The following is a 21263-nucleotide window of genomic DNA, read 5'->3' on the forward strand; positions in this document are numbered from 1 at the left end:
GAATGAGAGTCATGATGAAGGGGACAGACTGTGGGGTGAAAATCATTACCAGAACACTTGGGCAGAGACCCGTCAGAGCCAGGCAGGAGCAGAGTCATCAGAGCTGTGCCAGCAAGTGGCATGGAGCAGGGGTGGCACTTGGACTCGGGCTGCAGGCAAACTTGGCGTCAAAACTGGCTCAACCCGTCGCGAGCTGTGTGGTCTCCTTGGGATTTTTTGAGCCTCAGATTCGTTATTTGTAAAATGGATTTGTGAGTCCCCACCTCCCAAGGTCAGTATGGAAATCCAATGAGCTAACACTCATCAACGGCCTCGAACCTGGCCCTAGCACTGCGCATGGAGGCTGCCAAAAGTCACCGCCTCCTCTCTGCAATTGCGTTTATTTATACATTTGATAACTATTGGGTGACTACCCAGCATTGATCAGGGGGGTGGGGGGCTGCCACAATGACCCAGACAGACTGCTGTGCATTCTTGTTGGAAAGACAAGGCAATAAACCACAGTCACAAAACCCAGGATCCCATGGTAACAAGCTCCACAGAGAAAAGGGAAGTGGCCCAGAGGTTCTGAGAGACACACATTGGATTGCAGGAGGGTGAGAAGGGGTATTCATCTGTGGTGGAGTTAAGGGGGCCTCTGACTAGCTCACCTGCATGAATTTGGGGAGCAAGCCGTGCAGAGAGCTGGGGAGAGCATTCTGTGCAGAGAAAACAGTGCAACAGCCCTAGAGTGGCAGCAGCAAAGGGGGAGTTGAAGGGATGGTGGGAAGCCACTGTCACTGGACAATAGCAAGTGGACAGACCGGGGTCCCAGGTGGGGCCACAGAGTAGCCAGAGTACGGCAGGGCTCTCCAGCTCCGGGAGGACTTGACGTTTGATTCCAGTTGCCAAAGGAAGCCATTCACGGGCTTTGAGTGTAGGAATGATGTGTCCGACTTGGGTCTTTTTATTTTTATTTTTTAGAGACAGGGTCTCACTCTTATCACCCAGGCTGGAGTGCAGTGGCACAATCACAGCTCACTCTAGCCTCCACTTCCTGGGCTCAGCTCAAGCAATCCTCCCACTTCAGCTGCTCAAGTAGCTGGGATGACAGGTGCCTGCCATCATGCCTGGCTAATTGTTAAATTTTTTGAAGAGACGGGATCTTGCTGTTTTGCCCAGGCTGATCTTGAACTCCTGCGCTCAAGCAAGATGCCTGCTTCAGCCTCCCAAAGTGCTGGGATAACAGGTGTGAGCCGCTGGGCCCTCCCTGGCTTGGGTCTTAAAGGAACCGTTCTAGTTACTATACAGAGCAGACTTGGGGCCATTGCGGGAGAAAGAGGAAGTCAGGAGCCGGTCTGAGGCAGTGGCAGTGCAGAGATTATAAGAAATGATGGGCTCAATGATAGACTGGATAAAGAGAATGTAGCACATATACACCATGGAATACTATGCAGCCATAAAAAAGGATGAGTTCATGTCCTTTGCAGGGACATGGATGAAGCTGGAAGCCATTATTCTCAGCAAACTATCACAAGAACAGAAAACCAAACACCACATGTTCTCACTCATAAGTGGGAGTTGAACAATGAGAACACATGGACACAGGGAGGGGAACAACACACACGGGGGCCTGTCGGGGATGGGGGGCTGGGAGGCTGGGGGAGGGATAGCATTAGGAGAAATACCTAATGTAGATGACCGGTTGATGGGTGCAGCAAACCACCACAGCACATGTATACCTATGTAACAAACCTGCATGTTCTGCACATGTACCCCAGAACTTAAAGTATAATAATAATTTTTAAAAAAGAAATGATGGGCTTTGGGGTCTAATAAGAAGGTGGGGCTGACAGGGCTTGGGGAGAGAGAGAGCTTGACAGGAGACCACGATGTCTTCCCCAGGGGTCTGAGCACCTGGGGAAGTGGTGGTGCCATTTACCATGCCTGGAAAGATCATGGGAAGAGCAGGTTTGCGACACTGAAGGCCTGAGAGCCCCTGGCAAATCACCAGTGTAAGTCCAAGAGTCCAAAAGCTGAAGAACTTGAAATCCAATGTTTGAGGGCAGAAAACAGCCAGCATGAGAGAAAGATGAAGGCCAGAAGACTCGGCCAGTCTAGTCCTTCCACGTTCCTCTGCCCGCTTTTATCCTAGCCTCGCTGGCAGCTGATTAGATGGTGCCCACCCAGGTTAAGCATGGGTCTGTGTCTCCCAGTTCACTGACTCAAATGTTAATTTCCTTTGGCACCCCATCTCTACTAAAAAAATACAAAAAAATTAGCCCGGCATGGTGGTGGGCATCTGTAGTCCCAGCTACTCTGGAGGCTGAGGCAGGAGAATTGTGTGAACCCAGGAGGCAGAGTTTGCAGTGAGCTGAGATCGCATCACTGCACTCCAGCCTGGACAACAGAGCGAGACTCTGTCTCAAAAAAAAATTCTTTTGGCGACACCCTCACAGACACACTCAGGAACAATACTTTGCATCCTCCGCTCCAATCAAGTTGGCACTCAATATTAACAGTTTTGGCCGAGCACGCTGGCTCACGTCTGTAATCCCAGCATTTTGGGAGGCTGGGGTGGCAGGATCACGAAGTCAGGAGATCGAGACCATCCTGGCTAACATGGTGAAACCCCATCTCTGCTAAGAATACAAAAAATTAGCCGGGCGTGGTGGTGGGCACCTGTAGTCCCAGCTACTCGGGAGGCTGAGGCAGGAGAATGACGTGAACCCGGGAGGCGGAGCTTGCAGTGAGCCGAGATTGCAACACCACGCTCCAGCCTGGGCAAAAGAGCAAGACTCCGTCTCAAAAAAAAAAAAAAAAAAAATATTAACAGTTTCATTCATTAAGGCAATGTCCATGGGGCAGCTCCTGCATGCCAGGCCACCTCTGCCCTGACATACTCCCAGGCTGACCAACGAGAACTGGGGAGAGGGCGTCTTGAAGAAACAGTCCACCCTCCGCCCTCGCATACCTGTGTCTCCCAGCAGACAAGACACATACAGGCAGGGACTGCACTTTCCTGTGTGCAAATCTCAGGTATGGTCCAGAAATCACATCTCTTTAGTCTGATTGGCCTTACTTACCAAACCCTTGAAATGATGGAAAGAAGCTTGGTGTTCCAGTGAGGGCCAATGGGAAGACCCCCACCCACCAAACCCTCTAATTAGGAGCCTACAGACCTCATTCCATGGAAGTTTCCCTTGTCCTCTGGGAAACCACCACCTTCTGAATCGGCAGAGCCAAGGCCCCCAATGCCTGTCTTCAACAGCTTTTCTTAGCTACCTTCCCCATCCTGCAGGGCTTTTCAACATTTTGACCTTTTAATCCTTCCCTGCCTAAGATATAGACGTGGTGTCAGTACCAGAACCCTGAAGGCAAAGGAACAGAAACAAACACTCTCAGAAAGTCCTAGCAGGATGGTCTGAATTAATAGACTGCTACAGGCAGCCTGTGTGCAAGGCATGTGTGTGGTGGCAGCAGCGTTTCCGGAATGAGGGCTGTAATCCCAGGCAGCCCAGATCCCAAGGCCAAAACATGCATGTCACCCGGCATCACCCTGTCCTTGCCCAGGGTGACCCTGAGACAGCAGTTGGATTCTTCCACATTTGAACTCAAACCTGCTCCCTCAGCTCTCCCCAGCACGAATTGGAGCCCTCTCCAGGCCATTTAGCCAAAGCAGAATGTGTCTGGCCAAACAGATCTGCCCAGGGAAGAACAAAGATGTGTTCAGACACTGTCTGGGGAATTGGTTTTGAGCTCACTCTGAGCTCCATTTGTGCAACAAGGCCAGTGTCAACTGTTACAGAGAAGGGGCTTGTGGCAGTTTATTACCCTGCTGAGCTGGCTTGGGGCGAGGGGGACATGCTGACCACAGGACTCTAAAGGACCTAAGGCGGTTGGCAATGTGGGAAGCAGCAGTCCCCAAAGCACCCCCTCAAGGAAACGATGCAAGAGCTCTGTTCACTGGACCAGCCCCACCCTATCCCACCACGCCCTGGCCTAGAGGGAAGGACCTTGTGTTTCATGGGCCTGGATGGCCAGGGATGGACAGTGGCATGGGCACAGAGACACCTGGACAGAAGGAAGGGCCCAGGCTCCAGAACCAGACCCGATCCAGGCTCCCGGCTCTGTCACCTACTGGCTACATGAAAACGGTGAGTTTTCCTTGTTTTGCAGCCTCAGCTATCTCAGCTGTGAGAGAACAATGACACCACCTCCCTCACGTGGTGATCCTGAAGATTAAATGTAATGCATGCAGCACGGCTGCCGGCCCACCGTGTGCTCTGAGTAACTGGCCTTTGTTCTCTTCAGCCCTCCTGTTACTGACCACCTCGAGGGCACTGTTCCTCCAAGCTGACCATTTCTTGCCAGTCACCCACTGCCCAGCTCGCCCCGACCATAGAGTGGGCTCTAGTCCACGTGCATGGTGAGCTGCCATCTTTGTCGTCCTCTGGACACCACGTCTACCTCCTTGGGAAATAGAAATGAGCCCTGCATTTGAACCTACCCTTGAGTCTTGCATTGCTTTGTGAAATTTCACAAAAACCCTAGAAAGCAGGTATTGCTCTAGTTTACAGATGGACAGACAGAGGCTAAGAGAAGCCAACTGACCCGCTCCAGGTTACAACCAGGGTCTGGTAGGAGAGCACACCTCCACCCACTGCTCACTGCACCCACCGACTCCTCGTTTGAAGGCAGAAAATGAGCTGGGGTGAGGCGCTCCAGGGAGCACACGCAGCCTGTTTTCAAAGCATGCTCGTGAGCCCCACAGCAGAGGCGGAGTCAAACCAGGGCTCTGGTTCTGGGGTGAGCAGAGGGTGGGGCCAGGCCCCCACTGGGAGGCTGACTGAGGAGGGGCTCAAAGTGCTGGCAGGCTCCATCAGAGCGGTTTGATGAGCAGGGCTGCTGAGTGGCCCTCAGGTCAAGGCTGGGGCCTGGGCCACCAGGGACGAGGTCTGCAGGGCCAGGGGTCCCTCCCAGGATAGAGCAGGAAAACTCTGGCAACTGCCTTCTTGAGTGGACTTGACCTTGCCTTTCTTTGCTAATGATCTCAGATTAATCCTGTAAAGCAAGTGCCCCAGGGTGGATGTTGGTTGCACAAAACAAGAGGAGTCTTTCTTCCCTCCCTTCCTGGCACAAACATTTGCAGGCCACCCCCGATGTGGCTCGTCGTGGTCTGGATTTGGGGGCATATTCAGGCATTCAACAAATATGTCGTGAGGCCCTGTGATGAGCTGGGGGGCTGTGCTTGATATTGGCAATACAGCTGTGATCACTCGAATGAATGTGCCCACCCTCACGGGTCTGACCTCTAGTGGTGACAGACAGACACTAACCGAGTCACATGTGTGATTACACATGTAATCATACTTACATATGTAACAACACATGAGTTACACGTGCAGTGGGGGGAGGGGGCCCTTCACAGTGACCAGCCCAGCAGGAAAGGGGATGCGGGTGGCAGAAGGAAGTGGTACACCCTGGTCCTCATAGAGCTCACGGCAGGTTCTCTGACCCTCACCTTGAGCCACAGGCTGTGTCTGAGCCTCACTGCCCTCAGCTATAAACTGGGTGCATGACTAGACCTTAATCACTGGGCAGCGGGAAGTACTACGTAAGCTCATACTGGTGCATACTGGTGCAGAGGCCCTTGGGAGACTGCAGGGAAAGCTATTGCATGAGGCGGTGACAGGCTCGGCCTTCGGAGTCGGGCTAGAATCTGAGTTCTGACAATGATCCCTGCCTTGACCCATCTCTCCTCAGGCTGCCCTGAGCCTTCCAGTTAGGCCTGGGCTTTGGGCTTCCATGTTTGTCTCTGCATTGTCCGATTTTAGCAAGAGTCCTGCTAAATCGGTCTCGCTGGAATCCCCCGCCCTCCACATCTGATTGCCCTCCCTGTCTGATCGTGGTCTTCATACCCCACCACCTCCAGGGGCTGTCTGATCACCTGGCCTGCCTTCAGCAAGAATCCCATCAGGTCCGCTTAGCCAGAATGCCCCCGGATGTTTCCTCTTAAGAGGTTTTCCATCCACTGAGCCCACCCTGCTCCTTGGCCATCAATTCCCACTTGCCTATACTGTATTCAGAGTGGACCCCAATCTCTCTCCCCAGCTGCAGTGGGCCCTGTCCGACACTGCCCCTCAACTTAAATAAAGTCTTTCTTACTGTCTTTAACACATGCCGTGAATAAAGTTTTAGCAGATCCACCAATTCCCAGCTCTGTGATCTTAGGCAAGTTACCTAACGTGTCTGGGCCTCAGGATCCTCATTTGAAAAATGAGATAAATGCCACTCCATAGGATTATCAGGAGACTAAATGAAAAAAATGCTACAAAGCAACAGGCCCAGAGCCTGGTGCCCAGTAAGCCTTTGTAGATGGTGGTTTCTTTCCGCAGGCCCATCTCACAGGCAGCCTCATTTACCCACACAGGTCTAGGTCATCAACAGCTGGGGTCCCAAACACCTATAATGTACAGACTTTCTAGGGGCCAATATTCCTCCAGGCTTTCCAGGGCTGCTTCGAGGCAATTTTATTATTCATAAGGCTAGGTATAAACTCTTTGTAATTATTTCTCCTTTCAATTGTAAAATCAAGACACATTTACCAATTAAGGCTAAACAAAACTACAAAACCAATAAAACTCAAATGAACAGCATTCATTTAAAATAGTAGATGATGTTTTGCAGACACCAAATGAGCTGTCTAATGTGAGGAAGGAGCGGCTGCCAGGGCCCAGGTTTTTCAGAGCTCAGCTCCTGTCCTGGGTGCCAAGCAGTGACTTGGCTCCCTTCTGCTTGCCCCTCAGGCCCTGTGACACCTGTCAGCATGTTTCCCCCATCCGCCTGGGGTCAAGCAGCACTGACCCCCTTGGCACTGATACAATGCTAAGTCGTGGGTCCCTTTTCCCTCCCTCTCTTCCGAATACTCCAGGATTTGTTTAAGTTGGTTTTAAAAGATGTTCATTAAAATGAAAACATAGGTGGGGCACATGGCTCACGCCTGTAATACCAGCACTTTTGGAGGCCAAGGTGGGCAGACCACTTGAGGTCAGGAGTTTGAGACCGGCCTGGCCAACATGATGAAACCCTATCTCTACTAAGAATACAAAAATTAGCTGGACGTGGTGGCGTGCACCTGCAACCCCAGCTATTCAGGAGGCTGAGGCAGGAGAATCACTTGAACCTGTGAGGCAGAGGTCGTAGTGAGTCAAGATCATGCCACTGCACTCCAGCCTGGGAGACAGGAGTGAAACCCTGTCTCAAAAATTAATAATAATAAATAAAATGAAATGAAAGCATAAAAATTTTTTAATTCTTCCAGAGACCTCTAGGAACTATCCTCTCCACCATGTATCTGTAGTCCCACGTTTGGGAAGAACTAAACCAGTACAATCAGGTGGGGATTCTTTTTTTTTTTTTTTGAGACGGAGTCTCGCTCTGTCGCCCGGACTGGAGTGCAGTGGCCGGATCTCAGCTCACTGCAAGCTCTGCCTCCCGGGTTTGCGCCATTCTCCCGCCTCAGCCTCCCGAGTAGCTGGGACTACAGGCACCCGCCACCTCACCCGGCTAGTTTTTTTTTTTTTGTATTTTTAGTAGAGACGGGGTTTCACTGTGTTAGCCAGGATGGTCTCGATCTCCTGACCTCATGATCCGCCCGTCTCGGCCTCCCAAAGTGCTGGGATTACAGGCTTGAGCCACCGCGCCCGGCCCAGGTGGGGATTCTTTTATCTGATTAGTATTTGCTTCCACTGTCAGAGCAGGGCTCAGAAAGAAAGTGAAGGAGGCGACAAGCACTCCAGGATTGGGGCAGAGCGATGTGGGATGGGGTCCAGAGGAGAAGATGAAGAGGCCCTGTGGTATGGGTCAGCAGGAGCCTAGCACAATGTGGAAAGAGGTGGCCCCAGATGAAGTGAGGGGGACCACAGAAGTGTCATTGCCAGCCTGTCCTGGTCCAGGGATGGGCAGACATATGGGCTCCACCTCAGGCCAGATCACCAAGCATTAGAAGGGCCTTGCTGAGGATGCATATAGCCTTGAGGGCCACAGTAATAAGGGTTCACCCCACATGATGCTAGCATGTGCCAGACTCTGTTCTCTCATCAGGCAAGTGACACTGTTCTCCCAGGGTTACAGGTGCAGACGCTGAGACCCTGTAAGGTTAACCACCTGGGCCAGATCACAGCAGCCAGGATGCAACCTGATTTGAAGGTGAGCTGTCTCCAGAGCCCATGCTCTCAGCCTGTCTGCAGTGAGGGCCCTGGGTCACCACGCTGGGCCTTGAGTCCGTCTTGTACAAGCTACTTGACACCACACTCTGCTGCTGCTGCCCAGACCTTCCCACCTCCCTACCTCCCTGCAGTACAGAGACCCTGGGCCTGATACTAGGCAGCTGGGGCCGTGAGCCCATGAGTCCAGCAAAGCCATGTAGATGCTAAAATACTGAAATAGCACCAGGATGTTAGCAAACTCCCCCTATTTACTACTTGCCCCAATCCCCTAAAGCCCTATCACCACTCCAGCTCAGCTCCCTGAAGGTCTTCAGACTCTTCCCACAATCTAACAGAAAAAAAGGTTAACATCAGGCCCAGCAGGGAGTCTTAGGGAGCCACTCTAAGCTGGAACCTGGCTCTTGTCTGCTTTAAATATCCCCCGTGGTATGGGAAGCCTGGGGAGCAGGGACCTGAAGTCTGGCTGAACTCCCAGCCTGCTCAGCCCCCACGGAAGGTAGCACCCCTTTGGCCCCTCTCTGGGCACCCACAAGAGAAGGCTCCAAGCACAACAGCTGCCTCCAGGCCACTGTTCAGCCAGGGACCAGGGCACCCCGGGACCACAAGGAATGAGCCTAGAGGACCTGGTACTGAGTTCACCCTGGAACACTTTCCAAGCCCTCTGCACCTGTCGAGACAGGAGGCAGAGCTAGGGAGGAACAGAACCTGGTCTTCCCAAGGGAGCCTCGGTCAGATGGGGGCGCCAGAGTGCACCAGGGGCTCTGACGGCATCTGTGGGCACAGGGAAGACACCAGCAGGAATGGAGATGGCAACAGTAGAGCCAGAGATGGCCAGAATTGATTATTGAAGACCACTAGGTGTTCAGCTGACAGATGGAGGTGATGGAGAAGGAAGAAAGGGACCGCACCCTGGAGGTGGAGCTGGCCTCCTCCACCTGAGGCCGAGAGAGCAGCTGGGGCTGGTTGCAGTGAGGGAACTCAAGAAGGTTCAAGTGGCCAGCAGGGGCAGGTCACAGAGGGCCCCAGACTCAAACCAGGGCACCTGGACATTAAGGTGAAGGTCACTGAGAGCAGCCGGTGATGCCATGGGGGCCTTGTGGCTCACAACGGTCCCTGCAGTTGCCCCTCACAGGTGGGAGGAAGGAGAGGCTGGACTGCGGAGCAGGACCCTCTGTGTCCCTGCACAAGGGCTGGAGGTAGGGATGAAGGAGCCTGGGGACAGGGCAGCCTGCCCCCTCGCGTCCCCTGCTCATGGAGGGCAGTGAGGCTGCCTCTCCCTGCAGCCTCTGCCCCTCTCCTCCCCATCCCCCATCTCCCTTCCTGCGGATACCACGTGGCTCCGCATCTCCTGGGGTGCAGAGGGGCTCTGTTGTGGGTTCCTAGGGGAGGGACCCACTGGGGCAAGAGAATAGCCCGGAACCTTCCCTGGGTTGGGTTTAGGTGTTGGGTGCCGGGCAGGCTGTTTGTGGAAACCTGCTGCCCTCTGCAGGATAGTTCTAGAACTACATTCACTCAGGGGCCCTCAGTCTAGGCTTCAGAGAGTCAGAGCTGATCCCAAAACACAGGACAGGCCCCAGTGCCACCCTTTGATCATGACAGCTGCCGAACCCACCTGATGTGCACCTCAGGGACCTCACTTGTCCCTGCCTAGCCTGGTGAGAAGCTGTCAGTGTCTATTTGTAGTTGAGGCTTGGAGATAGAGAATGTGCTTACACCACCAGCTGGTAAGGGACGGAGCCAATGTTCAAATCCAGGTCTGTCCAGCCATGCCGGCACCCTCCTGCTGGCCCACGTGCCTTCCTGACTGCCCATCCTCATCGCCAGGGCTTGGCCTTCTGAGTAGGGGTTGAAGTTTGACCAGATCCAGGATTTTCACAACCCTGTCCCTCTACCTCTGGCCGTTTTCTCCCTGGCACTCATGTGACATTTGTCCTCTTACTGTTTGCTTCTCTAGAGCCTGCCCCCAACCCCTACCCCAGCTAGAATATCAACTCCAAGGGGCCAGGGGCCTTATCCTCCTGGTTCACTGCGGGTCCAGCTCCTGGAGCAGAACCAGCCCACAGGAGGGGCTTGAGAACTGGTTCAAGGAAAATGTTCTCTCCCATAACTCTGGTGCCAGCAGCGTCTCCCCCATGAGACTATGAGCTCCTGGGGGTTCTGGTCCCTGCTGGGCCTTCCTGCTGGGGTTTAGTCTCCCCACACAGCAAGCTGCAGCTTTCCAGAAGCCCTGGCCAGTGGGGCTCCACGAGGGCAGCTAGCTTGTCTTACAGGCTCTGGAGTGAGAGGTGCTGGGTCCAGTGCTGACCGGGCCTGCCCTCCAGGCCGGGCAAGAGACTTGGTCTCCCTCAACCTGTCCAGCTGCCCTCTGACTCAACCCTCTCCACCCACTCCCTAGCCAAGGACTGAATGCTGTCTCTTCCAGGTAACGCTTAGGGTTACAAACCTTTTCCTTTCCACTGTGCACTCTCATTTAAAAACCACATGAATCTGGGTGGCTAAGGCAGGCGAATCACGAGGTCAGGAGATCGAGACCATCCTGGCTGACACAGTGAAACCCGTCTCCACTAAAAATACGAAAAAATTAGCCGGGCATGGTGGCAGGCGCCTGTAGTCCCAGCTACTCGGGAGGCTGAGGCAGGAGAATGGCGTGAACCCAGGAGGCGGAGCTTGCAGGGAGCTGAGATCACGCCACTGCTCTCCAGCCTGGGTGACAGAGTGAGACTCCATCTCAAAAAAGAAAAGAAAAAACAAAACACATGAACCCAGGAAGCTGCCTCCTTCATTTGCAGGTGAAGATGCAAGGTGATCAGCCAACTGAACACAGGGAGGGACCACATGGGGGCAATGCACTGACCTAGGAGGCCCCTTTATAGCCCCCCACGCTCCAAGGGCCACCACAGTGGCTGTGGTTAACAGGGCCTGTGTTTTAGCAACAATTCCTTCTTAGGTCACTAAGGAAATTAAGAGAAAGGTCACGTGTGATGTTCCGTAAGTGGGTATTGTTCTGCCCATCTCTGAGGTAAGAAGCTTTAGGCCATGGACTTGTCCATGTTTCCACACAAAGCCAGACAGCAGGAGGCTCAGCACAAAACCAGGTGGCGTGAGCACATTGTTATCCACCACATCACACATCCGCAGAACTGACCAGAACATCCCCAAGACGTTGAGCCTGGGGGAGGGTCCCACCAGCAGCAACGGGGACAGCTCCTCAATTAGCGCCCAGGTTTCTGCAGGATGGAGCTTTCATTCAATCCAGCCGCACCTTCTCCTCCCCACCGCTCACTGATCAGAAGAAATTCGAGGTAGGAGACCAAATGGTTCCCGTAAGATATGATAGAAAGGACTGGTGCACGGGGCTTCAGTGAAGGCAAAACCTTACATCAGAGCTGGTCCTGCTCCTTTAAAAGCCACAGGTTGGAATCTGGAGCTGACTCTGGTCTGGCAAACTATAGGGACATGGGTTTCAGTAAGTGACCTTTCTGTTGGCTCTAATTGAGGAGGGCTTGCCGTGATGCCAGGCATACGAGGCCCCGCCAGGGAGGAGGGAGGAGGCAGGGGCCTTGGGCCGGCCGCTTCCAGTAAAAGGCAGGCGTTTTGGCAGCTGGCAGTTTCAAAGCCTTGTTGCTATTGTAAATCATAATAAGCTGATTATTGCAGTACTTGTTCTTAAAGTTTCCCCAAATCGTTCCAGCTGAGTCATGAGTTACAACATGATTGTGAGTTGTTTCTTTATGGGCACGAAGAGCCCTCAGCTTGTCTTCGTCTTTCTCAAGAATTACGTGAACTAAAAATCCCAGCCTCCGGCTCCAGCACAGGCCAGGCCTGGCAAGGGCCCCTGCATCCAAGTCCCCTGGGCTGACAGAGCAGTCACAGGAGTTGACCCCTCTGAGTAGACACATGGCTTATTTGGTATCAAGATTTAAGAGCTTCACAGGGATTTAGTTTAGTCTCAAAGTCACCAAAACATTAGTGAAAATCGTGGATCTGGGCAAACTTCAACCCCTATTCAGAGATCTCCGCCCGCAGGCTGTGCTACCCTTCCTCTGTCTGGGCTGCGCCAGAGGTGGGCCTGCCCCTGAGCCAGAATGCTAGAGCTAACGTGTCAGTGTTTCCATTATAAAATGCCACCCCCCGACCCCATCTGTTAAATTACCCTCAAAGTTACAGGCTGGCAGACAGTGTTATTTCCTTCAGGGTAGAGGGGGTGGCCCCGCTAGGTCTCCCTGGATCCTCCCAGGCAGGACTAACCCACAGGAATTAACTACGTTTCGGCAACTTAGGGTCCTCCCTCAAGTGCAGACCTGTGGGCCATGGCCTGGAGTCGGCCAGGGAGCTGTTCACCTCAGCAATGGCATACTCAGGAATAGCTTAGATACCTGTGGTGTTAAGGCTTGTACGTGACAATGCAACTGCTCCTGGATAGAAGGAAATGCAACTTTAAAAGGCTCCACTTCACAAGCTGTCAAAAAATCTGGATGTGACCCAGCAACCGAGGGGAGGGAGAAAAGGAGGTATCTCTAGTCACACAGCTCACACCACAATGCAATGCAACGTGTTAGCCCAATTCTAAAAATCCTCAGTAACACTTTTTAATATACAAGAATCAAAAGTACAGCAGTTTTACAATGTAGGAAAATTTAATACATACTATATAAACAACATTATTTACATCAGAAATCACTAGGACAGTGGCATTTTTCACAAATATAAATTAATTACTGTTTAGTCAACAGGTTTTAAAAGTCCACAATTTTACAATAAAGAAAAACCATCTGTCCCCAGATGAGTGGGGCACAGATGGCCTAAAGCAGCCTGGACCCTTGGCATGGCTCCCCTCGCCCAACGTGGCAGCCCTCAGAGGAGCCGGAAGACCGCTGGTGCTGGGCCTGGGCTGCTGCTCCTGCTGACAAGTGGATTTTGGTCTGTAGGATTTCAGTATCATTATGTGACTTCCTAAATAAACCTTGTTTGCACCGTGAGGACTGATGCAACTTTCAGACACACCAGGCCAGAATGTCTGCAGCACAGCGTGCAAAGTGTTTGGGCTTCCCTTTGAAGGGCTAAGGAATGACTGAAAGGAGAGCGAGCCCCGGGCTCTGCTGGCACCTGTCTGTCCGGCTCTGAAAGACCACAGTGATTAGCTTGGGGTTTCATGTGGCCCTTTTCTAAGGCCATAGTGTATCATGTCAATCCTTATTCACGTGCAGGTTTTAGGTGATGCTAAATCCCTCTTCCTCAACCCCTGTTATTTCTATCAACAATGAAATCTTTCAAAGCCAGGCTCCAGGGAATACCATCCTCACAGATTCCTGGGGCAGCTTCCCCCATTCACAAGTGAGAGAATTTACCTGTGCAAATTTGTTTTTTATTTAAGCATATAATATTCATATTGGTTTAAATCGATGAAGAAATGCTTCCTTTTTCCCAACACACTCTTCAAACATACTTCAGCACCTAAAACAGTTGTCTAATGGGGACACTGTAATTTTACAATCAATGTAACACTGATCTGGCCGATACTGCCTTTTGCTACTTCATATGGCACAAACAGTCAGTCCTGAATGTGAACAAAAGGAAGTTCCTTTTTCCTCATGATAAGACATCTTTGGGCATAACTCGCATCTCCTATCAGCGACTCGAGAGAAGCCCTGATGACTGTGGAAACCCTGATGGAAATGCAGGGCCTCTGGTGACTCCATTGCCCCTCCTTTCATTCCTGGAGGACACGACCCAACTCTCTGCAGGGGCTCATCTCCTTCCCACCCCATCTCCCATTGCTCAAGGGCTTGACAAGCCAACCTAACCTTCCTCTTTGGCTTGGGCAAGGCAAACATGGGCTAGAGTCAATATTATCAGCAAGAAGCTCCATCTGTGGTTTCCTTATCACTGTGTGGCCTAAGTGGAGACACATGCCCTGCCCTCTCTACTGAGCATCACAGCAGGCCCTCCATGGGAGGACTGTGGTCAGGTGGCTCATGCAGTCACCAGGGCTTTGCTTCAGGGCATGTGTGCTACAAATCCAGGCTGAACAACCCCAACAACTATGAGGGTTCAGTAAGGGGGGTGGGTCCACTGAGCTCTCAACACAAGCTTTCAGGACCCAGACCCTCATCTGGAAACCGCACAGGCCAGTCCTGCAATGCTGTGTGTAGCAGGAGCAAGGGCCACATCACAGCCACATCTGCTTCATTTGGAGGATACAATGCGGCATGTCTTGGTAAAGGCATTCATGGTGCTGCCCAGAACACCAGCAAGCAATGAAGTCCTCACAAGTTACTTCAGGGAGTTTAACGCTGCACATGCCTAACAGAGGGGTTTTCACCAGCTCTGAGCCTGGACACTTACAGGCACACTCTATGTTCAAGTCAGTTATTCTGTCTCCATCTAGAAAGGCCTTTGGATACTTCAACAATACTGGCAAGCTACACTGAGAATGATAAAACTGAAGGCCCCAGCATCTGTAAATTGAAAACAGCCTGCTTAATTGATGCAACCAACTTGCTTCCTAAACCTGACTCAGTTCAACTCTAGTATGATTCTTACTATCTATAGCTCAAGTCACTGTGTCTTTGGATGCTCCCTGTTTGGGAAAAAGTTTAACTTAGGTCTACACCTGATTATATTCTAAGATAAACTGAATTCAATTCTAATGATCTCCAACTACAGTAGAAACTTGTTCACCACAGGTACTTATTTCCATCTGCCCACCACATGATGTGTGATTCTGTCCAATCTATTTCTTCAAGCTGTGCAAAGGGAAGGAAAATGCAGCAGGAAGTGTTGACCTAGCCCAATACTGAAAGTTTCCCCCACTTGCTGGCACTACTGAACCCCACATTAGAAGCCTGTTCACTGCCTGCACCAGGACCCCCGCCTTTGTGATTGCCAGCAACAAACTGGTCAGCAGGCCTGCCTCTGCACCCCCTTCTCCAGGTCCTGTAGTTTTCCTTCTCACCATAGGAATCAGAAATCCACCAGGGATTCCAGTTTCCTGGCCACACTACTCCCCACCCTACCCCACCCTACTTCTCACTCAGCCTACTCCCCAGTCAAGTAAGACCCATGCTGGAGTCAGTGTTGCCTAACTCACAGTACTCAAAAGTCATCCAGAGCGACCTACTTTCCCTGGCACAGTGGGGAAAGGAGGCCCACTCTGGAGACCAAACCTCTGAAATGTACAAAGACAGTGTGGGAAAAATTAGTGTTGGCAGAGATAAAGCAGTTGTGGAAGCTGTTGCCCTCTCTCTACTTCCCCACCCCAACCCTGCCCATAGGTTTCACATAATGAGGCTGAGTGTATCATTTCTCCCAAGAACACATGTGAGGGGTGTACCTGCTCCCCTTCAAGTCCTATGCTTGTCCCCACCCACTTGTCCCAACTCCCCACTCCCCATCAGCAGCATCCATCATGTCAGAATGAACCAAATCAACCAAATCACACACTGTAACATCAGGTCCCAGCAGCCTCCATGCACCAGTTCCTGCCCCAGTGACGCACTAAGGTCCTGGGAACACTGATTCTGGCAAGAAAACATTCATGACTCTGAAGATCCCCTATTCCTTGACTGGGGAAACACATCCCAGTGAAGCTGGTATACACAAAGTCAGCTCCTCCTTCAAGTGCCCATCAAAGTGGGAGGCCAGAACTAGGCTGGAATGGAATGGGCTGCCAAAGTGCAGGAGTGGTGACCCAAATCAGAGCTGGACCCAGTGAAAGGCCTCCCATTCCTTGAAGTGCTCCTTCAGCCAGTGAGTTGACAGCAGCAGCGTGTCCGAAACTCCACTTACTGGTCTAGATAACTGGCTACTGTAGGATCAGACCAAAAATATCCACGTGTTTGGTGACTCTTACTCTCTCCTTTACGAGCTGTCCTTTATGTTTTCCGAACATTCCAGTTATAATCTGGGTTGTTTTTCTGTTCTAGTGATCTCTCCAAAGGAGACCTATGATCCAGGGGTGACTTGGAATCATGAGGAGATTTCTGAGAAGGGGGTGAGCGAGGATCTGAGACTGCAGGGTGCAATGGGGGTAGAGGCTGTTTATATTCCCCCAGTTTGTCTGTGTGGAAAGAGCGGTAATGGTCTGAGGGTCCCTGGCCATGGTAGCCCATAGGGGGGCGGTGATCAGACATTCGTCGGAAATCCTGCTGGTGGTAATTTTGAGGCCTAAATTCATCGGATCTCCTCCGCTTGGAGTCATGATGGTGCCTGAAATAGAGATGCAAGAATTAGTCGAAAGACTGAAGCCAAATTCTCATCCACTTCTCTTCACCACCCACTTGGCTCTTCCTCATATACTCATATTCAAGGACACTTACAAACGGACTCAAGGACAAATGCTCACATTATCAGGAATCAAAAACATTAATAACAAAGAGTCATTTTACACTTACTAGCATAACACATCCTATGAAATAAGCCTCAAGTGTGCAGTGGTACAGTACACACTTGAAAAATCACTGATGGCTTTGCAAACTCACTCCCTTTAGGAAAAATCTGGTAAGATCCATAAACATTTCCATATTCCTGGACCCAGCCCATGAGAAAACGAGCCACAGAAATTATTTTGTAAGTTATTAGTAACACCATCAACCTAAATATGCAACAAGTAAGTGACTAGTTAATAAAATTCTCTTAAAATCAACTCAGTGTGAACAGTATTAAAATTTTAGCTTGGACCATGGTAAACTACTCATGATACCATTAAAAAAGGAACTAGTAAAACTCAACAACAAAAAAAAACAACCCAACTCAAAAACAGGCAAAGGATTTGAACAGACATTTCTCCAAAGAAGATATACAAATGGCCAAAAAAACCATGAAAAGATGCTCAATATCATTAATCATTAGGGAAATGCAAATTCAAGCCCACAATGAGACTACTTCACACCCATCAAGATGGCTATACTCATTAAAAAAACAAAAACAGGCCGGGCGCGGTGGCTCAACCCTGTAATCCCAGCACTTTGGGAGGCCGAGATGGGCGGATCACGAGGTCAGGAGATCGAGACCATCCTGGCTAATACGGTGAAACACCGTCTCTACTTAAAAAAAAAAAAAAACTAGCCGGGTGAGGTGGTGGGCGCCTGTGGTCCCAGCTACTCGGGAGGCTGAGGCAGGAGAATGGCGTAAACCCGGGAGGCTGAGCTTGCAGTGAGCCGAGATCAGGCCACTGCACTCCAGCCTGGGTGACAGAGCGAGACTCTGTCTCAAAAACAAAACAAAACAAAACAAAAAAACAAAAAAAAAAAACAGGAAGTAAGTGTTGGCAAAGATAAGGAAAACCTTCAACTCTTATACATTGCTAGTAGGAATGTAAAATGGTTCAGCCATCGTAGAAAACATTTTGATGTTTCCTAAAAATGTAAAGAATATGACTAACAATTCCACTCCTAGGTCCATATCCAAAACTAAAAACAGGTAGTCAAGTACCTGTATACCAATCTTCACTGCAGCATTATTCACAATAGCCCAAAGATGGAAACAACTCAAATGTCCATCAACAGATGAGTGGATAAACAAAATGTGGTATATCCATACAATGAAATATTATTCAGCCATAAGATGGAATGAGTACTGATGAATGAACCCTACCATGTGAATGAAGCTTGAAAACATTATGCTAAGTGAAAGAAGCTAGACACAAAAAGTCACATATTGTATGATTCTTTCTATATGAAATGTCTAGGATAGGCAAATCTAGGGAGACAGAATGCAAACTGGTGGTTGCCAGAGGCTGGGGAGAGGGAATAATGGGGAAGGATTATTTAATGGTTATAGAGTTTTCTTTGAGTGATGAAAGTGTTTTGGAACCAGACAGAAGTGGTGGCTGCCCAATATTATAAATGCACTAAGGTCATTCAATTGTTCGCTTTAAAATAGTTCCTTTAAGTAATATGAATTTCACCTCAATGCAAGAAAGAGAGGGAGGAAGAATTGAGCAACTTCAAGTTCCAGTCAAAATGGAACAACAGGGACTAGATTTACCCTCCTGCCTGAAACAGCCAAAAGGGACAAAACGTATAGAACAGTGGTTTTCAAGACACCAGACATCAGGCAATGAACAGTGATCTCTGAGGAATGGACACTAATGAAAAGAGCCTTTTAACTGCTCCTGCTCACTATCATGAGATAGTCCTCAATCTGTGACACAGGAAGAAGGAAACCCAGAAAGACACCAGTTGGCTTCCCAAGGTGAGGGATGGGGAACCAAGGTGGCCAGAGTTCATAGGACATGGCATGAGAGTAAACAGCTCTGCAGAGAAAGAAGTTTGAAGATCTACAGAGGATTCCCAAGTATACAGCTGAATACTGCTTAGGATGTGCATGTGGGGAAACTACCCAAGGCCTGGGAAAAAAACACCCAAAAAGACTAAAGATAATAGTGCCCTGTGCTCACAAAGAACTGGCATCATGCCTGTTGCCACCAGTCACACCAAAGACCTCCAGATTCAAAAGGCACTGGTGATATGGTTTGGGTATGTGTCCTCTCCAAATCTCATGTTGAAATGTGACCTCCAATGTTGTAGTGGGAGGTGTTTGGGCAGATCCCTCATAAATGGCTTGGTGCTGTCCTTGTGATAATGAGTGAGTTCTCTGAGTTCATGTGAGAGCTGGTGCTTTAAAAGAGGCTGGCACCTCCTCCTCTCTCTCTTGCTCCCTCTTGCCATGGGACACCTACTCCCACTTCACCTTCCACCATGAGTAAAAGCTCCCTGAGGCCTCTCCAGAAGCCAACCAGATGCTGGTGCTATGCTTGTACAGCCTGCGGAACTGTGTGCCACAGAGAACTCTTTTCTTTATAAATTATCCAGCCTCAGGTATTCCTGCAAAACAGACTAACGCAATTGGGTAGAGTGCAATGAGGGTCCTCACCTTGGGGGTGGGCAATCATTAGCCCTTGACTGAGCAATGCTCTGGTTCTACCTAACGAATCTTAACAGCAAGACCTGAAAGAAGGAAACTGCTTCCAAATAACCTGCAACTCATAACAAAGCTCCAAAATACTTACAGGAATACAGAAATATCCAGCACCCAATAACATAAATGTTACATCTGTCATCTGACCAAAAATTACTAGGCATGGAAAGCACCAGGGAGCAAGACCCACAGTGAGGAGGTATCAACTGAAACTGACCCAGGTGGTAAGATTCACAGACACGGACATCAAAACCATCGTTACATCTGTGTTCCAGGTTTTAAAAGGTTAGAGACAGAACATATATATATATAAAAAATATGTGTGTGTGTATATATAATATATATATAGACCCAAATACAACTTTCTGAACTTTTAGAGATAGAACTACAATGTATAAAATGCAAAGTACACTGGATGGGCCTCACAGCAGTCTTGACATTGCAAAGGAACGTATTAGTGAACTTGAAGAGGTAGCAATAGAAACTATCCACAATGAAACACAGAGAAAGCATAATTTTTAAAAAGTCAACAGAATACAAGTGAGCTGTGAGACAACTTCAAGCAAGCTAATACAGGTGTAATGAGAATCTCCAAAGAAGGAGAGAGAGTGGGGGGTCAGAAAAAATATTTGAAAAAGATTGTAAACAAATTTTATGGAAACAATAAACCTACAGATCCAAGAAGTTCAAAAATTTCCAAGCACAAGAAACCAAGGAAAAATACACCAAGGCACATCATAATCAGTGATTTTTTTAAAAGGAACATTACGTAAAGACGAACAAAGATAAGGATGACAGATTTTTCATCACAAAACAATGCAAGTACATAGCAGAGGTATATCTTTAAAGTACTGAAAGAAACTGTAAAATAAAATGTATACTCAGCAAAACTGCTTTCAAAATGAAGGCAAAATACATTTTCAGGCATACATACAAACACTGAAAGAATTTATCACCAGCAGAAAAAGTCCTTCAAGCAAAAGAAAAGTGAAACCAAAGAGAAATACAGACCTACTAGAGGAATTCAGGGCAAGTGCCCACTGGGTCCAGACAACAGAGAAGGGTGGGAGTGAGGGGCAGACTCCTAAGAAGGTGGCGGTTACTCAGCTACAGCTCTCTGCTAATGCAGCCTGCTGTTACCAGTTCTTCCAAAAACAAAGCAGGACTTTGAGACATGTATATGAAATTTTCCCACTTTAAATTCAAGGTACAGTGCAAATGATGCACATCATCAGCCCAGGGAAAACCAAAGCTGCTATGAGGTTAAATTATCCAAGATTTGAAATTAGGATATACAGATAAAACCTCTTTAACCCTCCCTGGACTTGCTACTCTCACAATGTAAAGCTCTGACTCATTGTACTACCGGTGGTATTGTACTGAAGGAAAGAGGGTGCAGCTCCGAAAGGCTTCAACTCTTCAATTATGGGCTCGTGGCAGGTAAGGACCACGGGTTGGTACCCATCTTGGGATCCCTGACACCTAGTGTGGCTGACAGCCTCGCACAGAGCTTAATACTTTTGGTTGCTGACTCCAACATTTTATGGCGACCACTTGACTTGATTTCCTCAGAAGACGGCAGAAAACTCTTTTCCTTCACAGGTGAAATGTGCTCCCTAGGACCCAGAAAATAAAACATAAAACCTATAACTAAGACATGGGATTCCCTGTGGCTGACACATGATGAGATCCAGTCATTTCATAGATAAACACATTCATGTATACGTCACTTTCTCCCTAGAAACAGCTCCTGGCAAAGGTGGGCACCTGGTGTCTCACAGCCTTTCGCATACCTGTCATAATAATCTCTGTGTCCCCGGTGGTCTCGGTCACTGCTGTACTGGTCATAAGGCCTCTTTCTGGACATGTTGTTGGGTCGATAGCTTCCAGAACGGTGGGCATCCATATGTCGCCGGTCCCCATAATGGTGGTCTTTGTACCAGTGCTGCTCATACTGATGGTGCCTGTCGCTTCCCCATGGTGGATTGTTGTTGCCACCACCATAGTTGAACTTTCTTTCCCTCTGCCAGTCTCCTCGATCTGCAGGAAAAGAAAAGAATGATCTGACAACTGCAAGAAATGGACGAATTTCACTTTCACTACAATTTTTTTTTTTTTTTTTTTTTTTTTTTT

The 21263-nt window shown here is 49.5% G+C and overlaps 1 protein-coding gene across 1 annotated transcript in view; it reads right to left on the reverse strand.

Annotated features, from left to right (window-relative positions):
• Positions 1–12768: 12768 nt before the first annotated feature.
• CHD2 (chromodomain helicase DNA binding protein 2) overlaps positions 12769–21263 on the reverse strand; it is a 151438-nt gene continuing 142943 nt past the window's right edge. The window contains 2 exon segments of the mRNA XM_017875233.1: positions 12769–16418; positions 20924–21170. Coding sequence (XP_017730722.1) covers positions 16085–16418; positions 20924–21170 — 581 coding nt within the window. The 3' untranslated portion in view covers positions 12769–16084.

The sequence above is a fragment of the Rhinopithecus bieti genome, unplaced genomic scaffold, assembly GCF_001698545.2.
Source record: "Rhinopithecus bieti isolate Rb0 unplaced genomic scaffold, ASM169854v2 scaffold_9696, whole genome shotgun sequence".
NCBI classification, from domain to species: domain Eukaryota; kingdom Metazoa; phylum Chordata; class Mammalia; order Primates; family Cercopithecidae; genus Rhinopithecus; species Rhinopithecus bieti.